Source organism: Scyliorhinus torazame, chromosome 12 (assembly GCF_047496885.1).
Source record: "Scyliorhinus torazame isolate Kashiwa2021f chromosome 12, sScyTor2.1, whole genome shotgun sequence".
Lineage (NCBI taxonomy): Eukaryota > Metazoa > Chordata > Chondrichthyes > Carcharhiniformes > Scyliorhinidae > Scyliorhinus > Scyliorhinus torazame.
The window spans coordinates 84,645,513-84,658,849 of record NC_092718.1 but is presented as its reverse complement, the minus strand read 5'-3'; the positions used below and the strand labels follow the sequence as shown (position 1 = coordinate 84,658,849).

General features: G+C 51.4%; 1 protein-coding gene across 1 annotated transcript in view; it reads right to left on the bottom strand.

Moving 5' to 3' along the window:
- Nucleotides 1-13,337, bottom strand: part of LOC140387069 (sialic acid-binding Ig-like lectin 12) — a 41,097-nt gene that overhangs the window by 15,385 nt on the left and 12,375 nt on the right. The window contains exons 4-6 of the mRNA XM_072470079.1: nt 10,743-11,105; nt 5,814-6,095; nt 4,381-4,662 (exon numbers count right to left, since the gene is read on the bottom strand). Coding sequence (XP_072326180.1) covers nt 4,381-4,662; nt 5,814-6,095; nt 10,743-11,105 — 927 coding nt within the window. The remainder of the gene's footprint in view (nt 1-4,380; nt 4,663-5,813; nt 6,096-10,742; nt 11,106-13,337) is intronic.

Genomic DNA, 13,337 nt, shown 5'->3' with positions numbered 1-13,337 from the left:
ATGGAGCCCAGGGGGTTGCAAACCCTGTCTGTGACAGTGCGACACCGGCTCGCACATGGCCACTGGCGCCGATGCCCTCAGCGATGGCCTGCAGAGACTGGGCCATGGCCTGCAGAGACTGGGCCATGGCCTGCTGAGACTGGGCTATGGCCTGCTGAGACTGGGCTATGGTGTTGAGCGCCTCTACCATCTGGCGCTGGCACTGGCTCATGGCCTCCTGTGAGAGGGCAGCCATGTCCTGGGCCTCAGACGCCGCCTGCACGGAAAGCCCCAGGCCTCGCAAACCGTTCCCCATGTCTGACACCGTCGCACCCATTGCCTCCACCGCGGACGCCGCCCGTGCGGTGTCGGCCTGGGTGGCACGTATGACCGGCACCACTTCCAGCTCCTGGACGCGGGTGGACTCCTCCACCTGCGACTGCAGCCGCCGCAAGCCGGCCGTCACCCTCTTCGCTCGTCTCCGGGTCGGTGGTTGCATCGGATCTATGTGTGGGCGTGGTAACTCCAGGAACCTGGGATCCATCTGGGCGGCAGATGTTCGCTTGGGCAGGGCTGCCCTCCGACCGCCCGGCCCCTCTGCTGCTCCTACCTCCACCCGCTGTACCGGGACGGCTGTGTTGTGCGCACCAGTGAGTGTACCAGACGCCTCATCACTAAAGTGCCCAACCGAGGTGAGTGTTTCTGCGATGGTGGAGGGTGTTGGTGACAGCAGTGGCGTTGTGTCGTGCTCTTCGTCCCACTCTGAGTCCATGGCACTTTGGGGTGGGGGTTCGTCTCCACCCATCCACTCTGAGTCACTGTCCGGTATTTTGTCTTTCTGGGTAGTGCTGTTCCGGGTAGGGGTGTCCTGGGCAGTGCTGTCCCGGGTAGTGGTGTCCTGGGTAGTGGTGTCCAGCGTAGTGGTGTCCTGGGTAGTGGTGTCCTGGGTAGTGGTGTCCTGGGTAGTGGTGTCCTGGCTCGGATGTGACGGGGGCCTGTGGCTGCCCCCCTCGTCGCAGGGTGGTCGCTCCCGCGCGTGACGGGAGTGTCGTCTCCCTGTTGCTCCAGGTCTCTCCGTCTCCCGTGGTGTGCGAGGGGCATCCTGCGGGCGTCACATGCTGGAGGGTCCGGGTCTCTCCGTCTCCCGTGGCCTCCGAGGGGCATCCTGCGGGCGTCGCATGCTGGAGGGTCCGGGTCTCTCCGTCTCCCGTGGCCTCCGAGGGGCATCCTGCGGGCGTCGCATGCTGGAGGGTCCGGGTCTCTCCGTCTCCCGTGGCCTCCGAGGGGCATCCTGCGGGCGTCGCATGCTGGAGGGTCCGGGTCTCTCCGTCTCCCGTGGCCTCCGAGGGGCATTGCATGCTGGAGGGTCCGGGTCTCTCCATCTCCCGTGGCCTCCGAGGGGCATCCTGCGGGTGGTCTGCATCTGCGGGGATGGGTGCCTGGACGTTTGGTCCTGCGATACACAATGAAGCATGCATGGTTAGACACGCAGGCAGTGATCAGGTGATATGGGGAGGGGGATATAGGGGAGGGGGGTTATGGGGACGGGCTGTCGGTGGCTCACTTGCTAGTACGCCCCCGACCTCTGCATCAGCAACCTCCCGGTCCTCAGGTTCGCCAGCCAGTTCCAGGGCCTTTTCCTCATGTTCGGTCAGTGGCCTCTCATCAGCGGGGCCTCCTCCAGTCCTCACATGCTCCCTCTTGTTGTGTGCGCGCTTCTCCTGTGGGGGGGGGGTGGGGGGAGGTGGTGGCAGGGGCAAAAGGCAACACTGTTAGGCAGGTATATGAATGCACGCCATCGGTTGCGCGTGCATTGCAGAGGTTAAGGTTAGGGCTGGATTCACTTGGGGATATGGGGGGTATGGGGGAGGGGGGATATGGGGGATATGGGGGAGAGGGGATATGGGGGAGGGGGGATATAGGGGAGGGGGGATATGGGGGAGGGGGGATATGGGGAGGGGGATATGGGGAGGGGGGATATGGGGGAGGGGGGATATGGGGGATATGGGGGAGGGGGGATATGGGGGAGGGGGATATGGGGAGGGGGGATATGGGGGAGGGGGGATATGGGGGAGGGGGATATGGGGGATATGGGGGAGGGGGTATATGGGGGGGATATGGGGGAGGGGGATATGGGGAGGGGGGACATGGGGAGGGGGGATATGGGGGAGGGGGGATATGGGGGAGGGGGATATGGGGGATATGCGGGAGGGGGGATATGGGGAGGGGGATATGGGGAGGGGGATATGGGAGAGGTGGGATAATGGGAGGGGGGATATGGGGAGGGGGATATGGGGGAGCGGGGGATATGGGGGAGGGGGGATATGGGAGATATGGGGGAGGGGGATATGGGGGAGGGGGGATATGGGGGAGGGTGTATATGGGGGAGGGGGGTATGGGGGAGTGGGGATATGGGGGAGGGTGAATATGGGGGATATGGGGGAGGGGGGATATGGGGGAGGGGCGATATGGGGAGGGGGGATATGGGGAAGGGGGGATATGGGGGAGGGGGGATATGGGGGAGGGGGGATATGGGGAGGCTCACCCTGCCTGCTCTGATGAGGTCGTTCACCTTCTTGTGGCACTGGGTGCCTGTCCATGGTGTCAGGGCCGCAGCGGTGACGGCCTCTGCCAGTTCCCTCCACAGACGCCGGCTGTGGCGTGGGGCAACTCTGCGGCTGTGCCCGGGATACAGGGCGTCCCTCCTCTTCTCCACTGCGTCCAGGAGCGCCTCCACATCCCGTGACTCGAACCTCGGGGCTGAGCGGCGGCCAGCCATCCAGTCGGGTGTTCCGGTCGGGTGTTCCGGTCGGGTGGGGAGGAGCAGCGCGTCGTTATGAGCCGTCACGCCGTGCGGCGTGTATGATGCTGTACGGCATCAACCACGTGCGCAAGCGCAGATCCCGTTACGTCGCTGCCAGCCCATTTCGGGCCGGAGACTTTCGACCCATTTTTCCGACCTGACGCAATTCGGATTTGCGCCGTTTTTTGCGCCGATCGGTGGATTTTGCGCCGATAACGGAGAATTTCGCCCCAGATGTGTACAAGTTAAATAACATTAAAGCGCGCAAAGTGGCTCCCATCACGTCCGCTCAAAATGAAGGCCGACACAGGAGCCCCCCCACAGTAGTGGGAGAATAAACATACCAATACGTAGAGGGAAGAGGTCCGGCCGCTGAGTTTAAAAAATACGGCAACCTGGTGGTGACCTATACAGGGGAGGCTGGACTGATTTTGGGAATAACTATAACACCTGTTAGTTACAGGCAGCAGTCTGTCCAACTGCCTTTAATTGTAGTTGAGGGTCAAGAGCCAAGTTTAATGGGATAAGATTGGCTTCAGGGAATAACAAAGGGACATAGATTCAAGATAAATGGCAGAAGGCATGGAAGGGACACGAGGCAGAACTTTTTTACACAGAGGATCGTGGGAGTCTGGAAGTCGGCTTGGAGGCAGAGACCCGAATCTCTTTTAAAAAGTACCTGGATCTAAGGCAGCAATGGTTAGCACTGCTGCCTCACTGCACCGAGGACCCAGGTTTGATCCTGGCTCTGGGTCGCTGTCCGTATGGAGTTTGCATTCTCCCCATGTCTGCGTGGGCCTCACCCCCACAACCCAGAGATGTGCAGGGAAGTTGATTGTCCACTCCAAATTGCCCCTTAATTGGAACAAAAATAATTGTGTTGTCTCATTTTTTTTTAATGCATCTGTGGTCCTGTCCATTCGACTGCATGAAATAGACGTTGTAAATCCCACAGTCTCTTGGAGATACATCTGTTTGCACTGAGAGAGACGTGGCATCTAATACCTTGATGATAAGACCAAAATTACATCCAAGAATGAAATCCCAGTTGGATTAGACATGGCAAGAGGCACGACCACTGACTGAAGTGCAAAAGCATCAGCACAAAGCTGAATAAGGCTCTCGTCCAGTGACTAGTGTGGAGTGTTCCACTCTATCAATGCGGGAGTTGGACAGAGGAGAACAGCTTTTGAAATGTGGGTTTGGAGGAGGATGCTGGGAATCAGATGGATGGACAGAAAGACCCGTGAGTGTCTTAGATCAAAATGAGAAATTCAGGAATTAAAAGGGTTGCTCAGTACAGTCAGAGAGAGAAAGATAGTCAAGTACGAAGGTTTGAAAAGACCCGACAGTCTTGTCCTGACACCAATTGAAGGAGAAACTGAGAGAAAAAACAGAAGAGGAGAAGAAAAATTGGATAGGCGGATAACATTGGGACATGGATTGTGGGAGAATTGAAGAAACAAGACAATGCCAATGGCTCCACTAAGACTGATAATGAATGAATGATTAAGATGATGTGAATGGGTCGCTGGTCATCTGTGTATTTGTCTGTGTATGTATGTGTGTGTGCGATGTTGAGATCTGTGTACACTCACGTTCCACAATGATGGTTATGGACCCCTCCACCACTCCATGTTCATTCTCTGCTGCACACTCATAGTCTCCAGTGTCCCTGGATGTAACATGAGGAATCACCAACCACAGCTCATTGTTGGAACTTGTTCTGTTCATTGTGACATTAAGATGTCGCCACGTCAGGTTAGGAGCTGGGAAGCTCTCGACAGAGCAAATTATCACTGTAGAATTCCCCTCAATTACATTGATCCATGAAGCGTTAATCATATCATGAGAAGACATTGAGAGATTCCGTGGTGAGTCTAAAAACAAAGGAAGAATTTCTCGTGAGCAAGCACTGTCTGATGTCTGTATGTACTTCCATACACCTTTCCTCAATATAGCTTCCTATCTCACATTGAAAATCGACACTGCCTAGGGAAACTGTCATGCTGTAGTTTCAATTTCAACCAGTGGAGATGCTATTCACCTTGAAGTAGCTTCCTTTCATACCCACAGGAGGTCCTTGGGAGTTTGACATCCAATGAATTGTGTTTGAGCAGTGGAGTAATGAGGGGTAAAACTACAATTCTCTGTGCAAGAGGTTTCTTGTCCAATTCAGGTACTTGTTGATCAAAAACACAGAATCAGAGCTTGTGGTGAGCGATTCTCCGCTTCCACGACTAAGTGCCCATGCCGTCGTGAACGCCATTGAGTTCACGACGGCGCGAAACGGCCCCGATCTCGATTAATTCAGGGCCCGAAAATGGGCTAGGATCGGGGCCGTGAGAAACTCGGGGGGCGTGTCGCGAAAGCAACGTTGTCAGCGCGCGCCGGGCATTGGCGCTGCGTAAAAGTGGTGTCGCGTAAATGACACGGCCGGTACCGCATAACTGGCGTACTGGCGTCACCCGCGCATGTGCGGGTTGGCCGGCGCCAGACCCCATTTCAGGCCCCGGCACCCCGCCCCCCCGCCCCCCGGTGAAAGAATCCCCCTCGCCCCCCCCCCCCCAACAGTCCCCCCCCCAGCATTCCCGCGCCGTTCCCGCCGGAAGCAACCAGGTGTGGATGGCGCCGGCGGGAAGCCGTCGTTTTGAGCAGGCCGTTTGGCCCATCCGGGCCGGAGAATAGCAGGTGTAGCGGAGATTCGCCATTTTGGGTGTCCCGGGCGATTCTCTGGCCTGCGCCGCGCAGAACTCGACGGGGCCGTTCTCGCCGCTTGGGTGAATTGCATGAGGGTGTCGGACTGGCGTCGCGGGGAAAAATGACACGCCAGGGGATTCTCCCAACCAGCGCGGGAGCGGAGAATCGCGCCCCATATCAAGACTAAAGTTCATCACTGAGAGAGGATTGGAAATCACGCGTGTGGTTATGTGAGTACGTGTGTTTGTGTGAGCCGTTGAAGTCTGTGTACATTCACAGTGTATTTGTATGTGTGTGTATGTGTGTGTGAGATAAGCATGTGTACACTCACATTCCACAGTGATGGTTATGGACCGCTCCACTGCTCCATGTCCATTCTCTGCCGCACCCTCATAGTCTCCAGTGTCCCTGGATGTAACATGAGGAATCACCAACCACAGCTCATTGTTGGAACTTGTTCTGTTCCTTGGGACATGAAGATGTCTCCACGTCAGGTTAGAAGCTGGGAAGCTCTCGACAGAGCAGATTATCACTGTAGAATTCCCCTCAATTATATTGATCCATAAAACATTAATCATATCAAGAGAAGTCATTAAGAGATTCTGTGGTGAGTCTAAAAACAAAGGAAGAATTTCTTGTGAGCAAGCACTGTTTGCAATAAGACTCTACACTTCACCTCTCTTTATCTGATGTCTGTATGCATTTCCAGACACCGTTCCTCAATATAGGTTCCTATCTCTGCAACATATTTGGGAGGACCAGAAGTAAACCGCAGGCGAACAAGGGATCAGGAGCCAGCCCTGGTTCCATGTATCCCTGGTGCATGCTGAGCACTCATTAATGAGGAAGCGAACAGGCTGGTCATTCAATCATGGGGCGTCATTCTCCGCCGGCGGGAGTCTCCGTTCTGCCGGTGCTCGGGGGTTTCCCGACGGCGTGGGGGTGCCCCACAATGGGAAACCCCATTGACCGGCCGGTGTTACGGAGACTCCCGCCGGCCGGTCGGCGCAGAAATGTGGCGGGGCGGGTAGGAGAATTTCGCCCATGAAAGTGTCCCACCTCTGAAGGGGGCAACAGGATATCAATGAAAGTACAGGACTCGGCTTACACCGTGCACCAAAGAAGCAAAACCCAACCTCTAAGGCTGTCCCTCATAAGAGCCTTCAAAAAGGGACATCCCAAGTCCCATGGGGCAAAAGGATACCAGCCAAAGTACCGGACCTGACCGAGCCCAGCACATCCCGACACATATGAATCAATACCTCAGGACCTCTAGCACACCCCAAAACCTACACCCCAGTCAACCTGCACCTCTTCAACCACATCCTGGGCAGTGCACCGTCCCCACTTACACTAAGTAAAAAGGATGAATACGGCCAGTACCAGCCGAAGTGAGCTAAAGAGATGAAAGATCCTCAAGTCACCCAACAATTAGACACCCTAGGAGGGAAGGCCGATTCCCTCCTCTCCGATACAACCAAGGGAACCTCCCCGAAACCAATGGAACCGACCAGGATAATAAGCAGAACCCTGTTCTCCGAGATGAAGAGAAGTAAAAAAAAACAAAGGGAAACACGCTCGAACTGACCCAAAATAATCAACCACCGCCCAAAATATCCGCCATCACAGATAGGATATAAAAAACAATCCCTCTCTTCAACAGACCAATCACAGATTAACCAACCTCACTTCAGTGTGCGCCATTACTCAAATCCTCTCAGTCTAATAGTTCTAAAGAGAAATAAGAGGCCCCAAGGAAAAGCTACAACCTCAAGCAGAGTCAGAAGGAGCCCAGTCCTCTCCAGAATACACAGTCTGCCTAGGCCATCAAAGGAGAAAGGCACGGATTCTTCAATTTGAAATAACAGAAACATTCAAAATAAAAACTGCATGCGGCGAGCTCTAACTTGGGTTGAGGAGGGAGGAGGGCTATCGTCAATCTCCACTCGGGTTGATTAACACTACCATCCAACTCCACCCCAGCCATCCACCCCACACCGGCCCTGGCTCCACTCATCTTCATTATAAACGAGATAAGGGATGACAAAAAAGCACTCCCCTTCCATAACCACAAGGATTATAACACATTAAGGAAAATGGGGCGCTGTGTTAACAAGGAGTATTTCTAGCCTCCACTCCAGGTATGTGTCAAAGTGCTGAGGGGCCAGTACTTTAGAGTGGGTCAAAATAAAACACCAGGTGAATGGATTCTGGTGGCAGAAGCTTACTCCCAACACTGAGCAGTTGCAACAAATCAGGAGTGGGGCTAAGGGAAGCGAGAGATTCGGCACACAAGCAGCACAAGACATTCACTGCACATGGTTGAATAAGTGAACTCCGTGACTATACTTTGCTTTGTTATTTTCCCCATCTCACTTACTTTCACTGGATTGTTCGAAGGATAGGTATGTATATACATGTACCCGAATCCCCCACACTTCCCTATTTAACAAAGGTGCGGAGTGAGACCCTGAACTCCACAACCCTTCTGACACCCGCTCTCAACCCACATACGGGTCACGACCCGCACTTTGAAAAAGCCTGCACTAGACAAGGAATAGTTCACCCACGTCTGTTTTTCTCAATGACAACGGACAATTTTTGTCTTCAGCACAGTGGTGTTTGTGGGATCTTGCTGAGCACAAACTGGATCATTTCACCTAATGGCGAATGAAGGATGTCTGGACTTACATTGCACAGGTAGTATGAGGGTCCGCTCCGATGAAACAGATGGATATCTCACTCTACAGGTGAGATTTTGTCTGTGATGTTTGGGTGATAGGGTCAGGCTCAGAACAGAAGTATAGGTCAGAGTGACACCATGCTGAGTCACAGTGTTTGAAACTAATCCCGGTATTTCAGTGAGAGTGTCCCAGGTTAAGACAGCTGCTGTTCAGGGCAGCACGGTGGTGCAGTGGTTAGCACTGCTGCCTCACGCCGCCAAGGTCCCAGGTTCAATCACGGCCCTGGGTCACTATCCGTGTGGATTTTGCACATTCTCCCTGTGTTTGCGTGGGTTTCGCCCCCACAACCCAAAGATGTGCAGGTTATGTTGATTGGCCACGCTAAATTTATCCTTAATTGGAAAAAATGAATTGGGTACTCTAAATTTTTTTATAGGGGTGACAAAAGACAGGTGCTGTTCCACTGCACATTGTGTTGAAGGTGCAGCTTATGTCCACACCTTTTCCTGCAATAATTTCAGCAGGGATAATTCCCTGAAATTATCCTGGGTATATCTGTGAAATCTAACACACAGAATAGATCCTTTTAGATAAATATAAAGTGAAGCATCAATTCAAATATAAATCACAGTCCCACAAGAGAAAGCTATTTTAGAAGGGTAATATCAGCATTGAGACATTATTTCCTACGTTCAGACCTGGTGGAGTGTCTGTCAATCAGCTTAATACATTTTCACTCCAATTGACAATCTCGGGTGAGGGAAGAGGAGCTGCTCATAGTTCATGGTGAACTGGCTCATTGTGTTCACAGTCAGTTGACAAATTTTATTTCTATCCTGTCTCCATCTGAACAGAAACAATTTGAAACAATCTGTGAACCAGTACCTAATACCGATTATCAGGCTATTGATCATCTTGCTATTTGTGGGAGCTTGCTGTGCACAAACTGGCTGCTGAAAATGAACATCAAAGCAGGGGCCACATTTCAGAAATTATTTAATTGTCTATGAATCTATTTGGGACATGTTGAGGTGGTGAAAGATGCTATAGAAATGTGAATGTTTATTTTGTTGATATGTAAGAGTTTTAAACAGAGATTGATGGGACTGGATAACCTGATAACATTGATATGCACTGAATACATTTAATCATTGGTATCAAAGTGAGTATTAGAGGTTGTTTTATGTCTCTATTGGAAGCTATTACCAGGTTACTGACACAGTATTATCATAAGCTACGCTTTTTGTTAATATTGTGGAACAAAGTAAAACAATTCTGAATTGAAATCAGGGCAAAGCATTTGGCCATATTCCCCATCATGCTCTGCAATAAACTAAACTGGTCGGAAAAGAGATTCTCTTCCAGAAATGTCAGCCTTTCTGAAATAAACCTGCTGAATTCCCTGAGCTGTGAGACCCAAACAAATGTCATCATTAGAAACAACAAAGACAGCGCAGGCAAGCGAGGAACACTGGTGTTTAAATGTATGACAAAGACGTGGTGCAGTCGAACTTAAATCAGATGGCACAGTGTACCTCCAAAGTGCAAACCTCATTTTTTGGATGGTTGGTTGCAAGGGTCTTCACCTCATGGAAAATTATTGGATAAAGGGAAATAATGATTAGCACGTTTCTGGACAGGTTCAAACTCTATGGGAAAAACAAAGGACTAAAAATGTTATTGGGCACTTTGATTTTAGCATTTTTATATTTATTTCACCAGAGGATGGTCCAGCTTCTCACTATGTTAAAAACCCCCCCTGAAATGTTTAAATGTTTGAATAGAGCGGAAGCCTTTACTTCAAACCCAAGAGACCAGCACTGCTGTCGAAGGAATGGGGAAAATTAACTTGAGTCTCAGAAGTATTAAGCTCCAATCAACAGGAGCTGACCACTTCAGTGATTGAGCGAATGAGGTTCCTGTAACATATTTGATCATTTAAATTCTAGATAATTATTGAGAAATGTACTTTTTTGGAGTAGAGAAACAAAGTAGGTATGTTGTTTTTGTTTTGGATGGTCCCTCTAATCTGTGGATTCTTGGTGAGCGTCTAGGTTTTCGGACAGACTGTCGACATACTCTGGTACTTGCTTAAATCTTATTACAACTGTCTCTACACAGGTTACAGAGTGAGCATGTTGCTCCTGGTAATGTTTCCAACCCCTCTGTCTCGGGAGTCTGACACACGACCGATCGATGCCAGTGATACATCATCATCACCATCATAGATTAGCATGTCCATTCTGTTAACTCTTACACTGCAATTTCCATATTATTATTTTATATTCTCTTCTTTCCCATTCTCAATCAGTAACCATTTTAATTTCCCTGTCATTATTTTAAATCTGTGCTTGCGGTATATCAGTAATCATGTGTACAAATAAATTTATCTTAATCAGCAAACCAGCCTTTTGAATGAGTCATCAATTTGTTCCCTTGTAAATTGTGACTTGGAACAAACTATAAGTTTGAGTTTGAAAACAAGACATGATTACAATTTGTAAACATCACAGTTTGTGTCTTTTTCCCTTGAGTGTTGAATGTGAATTGTTGAGTATTTATAACCCAGCACTTACCAGAAACCTGAAGCCGGGTAACAGGGTGATAACTATGGCTGGGGCCATTGTCAAATTCTATTCTGAAATAATAAGGTCCTGCATCTTCCCGCCTGATATTGTTTATTATCAGGGAACAGTTGCCATCTTTCAGGTCTCCAGATAGCCGGGTCCGATCGCGGAACCGTGACAACGCGTAATTGTCATCCTTGGAGTGAAAGGCGATCGCTGAAGTTCCCGATTCCTCATTAAACCAGACTCCGCCTCTCGATTGGCTTCCCAGACACGATGGATAACTGTAACGACACGGAATCTGTACACACAAACCTGTCTCCGCTGTCACCTGTTGTGGAGTCTCACCTTTCCACTCTTGTGACGGTTCAGCTGGGGAGAGAAATATCAATATTTAACACTGGGTGGTTTGTACATCCGCCAGACTCAAAATTTACAATGGGACTGAATTGTGTGGATAGTCAATACTGAGGAGGGTTGCAAAAAAATCACAGGTGGGAAGAATAGAAAAGCAGAATATTATATAAATGGAGGGAGGGTGCAGGATTTGATACTGAGGGATCTGGGTGTCCTTGAACATGAATCAAAAAAAGTCAGCATGCAGGTACAGCAAATGATTAGGAACACAAATGGAATGTTGACCCATATGGAAAGAGGGATGGAGGGAAGTCTTCCCACAACTGTACAAGGGCATTAGAGAATCACAACAGAGCACTATGTACAGTTCTTGTCTCCTCATTTAAGAAGGGGTATGCTCACATTGGAGGCAGTTCAGAGAGTGTTCACGAAGCTGAATCCTGGGCTGAAAGGTTATCTTATGAGGAAACATTTAGCAGGTTGGCCGTTCGAAGAACGAGAGGTGTTCTCATTGAAACATATATGTTTCTGAGTGAGCGTTACTGGTTGAATACTGTGGTGAATGTATTACTGCTACCATTCACCATTGTATTGCATTACATTATATTGTATTATGTTGATGCCCTTGTGGGCTCCGCCTATGGCTCCGCCCCCTTGTGGAGGTATATAGATCTGCAGCCTGTAGGCGGCACTCAGTACAGAGCAGTCGGAGGCAAGCACAGTTCTAGCTGATTAAAACCACTGTTCACTTCAATTCTTTGTCTCGTGTGAATTGATGGTCGTATCAATTTAATCAGGTACAATATCGCTATGGAAGCAGCCCTCAAACGTGATGAACTGGAACTCGACCCACAGGCAGCTGACGCCAAAGGAATCTTTTTGCACTGGCTCCGCTGTTTTGAGGCCTACCTCGCCGCCTCCTCCTTGCCCGCCATCACTGAGGAACAGAAACTGAGTCTCCTCCATGCCCAGGTGAGCCACCGAAACTCCGTGCTGATCGAGGAAGCGACCACGTACCCAGACGCAATCGCGATCCTGAAAAGACATTATGTGAGGCTGGTGAACGAAGTGTTCGCGTGGCATCTCCTCACCACTCGTCGTCAATGCCCCGGGGAATCGCTGGAGGAATGCCGACGCAACCTGATGGTACTTGCTCGAAACTGCAACTACAAGGACGTCACGGCCTCGCAGCATATGGAACTCGCCATCCGGGTCACCGAAGTGGCTGGAGTACGATCCAACTACGTCAGACAGCGCCTGCTCGAAAAGGGCGCCCTCGACCTAGAAGAGACGGTAAAACTATCCACCTCCTTAGAAGTAGCGTTTCAGAGCCTCAATGCTTACCCCTCCGACCACGCGATCCCCTCGTGGACACCCGACCAGAGGGTGCCTCAGGCCTGTGCCGCGCGGCTGCCCGTCCAACCCGGGGGGCTGCCCTGCTATTTCTGCGGCCAGAACCAGCACCTCAGGCAGCGTTTCCTGGCTCAGAACGCGACCTGTAGCGACTGCGGCAAGAAATTACACTTTGCCAAAGTCTGCCTGGCCAGATCCAAAGCTCCTAATTCGCAGGCCCGATTTACAGACTCACAGGCTCGCAGACCCCGCCGTGTGGTTGCGTGCCTGCCGGTACCGCCTCCTTCGGACGCGTCATCAGCCTCGTGCTATCCGTGGGGGCAGCCATCTTTAACCCTACCCGACACGTGCGACTCATGGGGGCCGCCATATTGGCCGCCATCTTCAACGCCGCCTGATACGTGCGACCGACGGGGGCCGCCATCTTGGGACCACCTCCGACCACGCCGGCTACCCTCGGCGCTGTCACCCTCGACCAGTCACGGCCCAAGCAACTCAGGAACTCGATGATGACTTTCCGGATCAATGGGCACGAAACGCCCTGCCTGTTTGACTCTGGGAGCACGGAGAGCTTCATACATCCAGATACGGTAAGGCGCTGTTCTCTCCAAATTTCCCCCGCATGCCAAACAATCTCCCTTGCTTCCGGATCGCATTCAGTGCAGATCCGGGGGTACTGTGTCGCAAACCTCGCGATACAGGGCGCCGAGTACACCAATTTTAAACTATATGTCTTCCCCCCTCTCTGCGCTCCTCTCCTGTTAGGACTGGACTTCCAGTGCAAACTCAGGAGCCTGACCCTGAAGTTCGGCGGGCCCCTACCCCCTCTCACCGTATGTAGCCTCGCGACCCTTAAGGTCGCCCCTCCCTCACTCTTCGCGAACCTCACCGCCG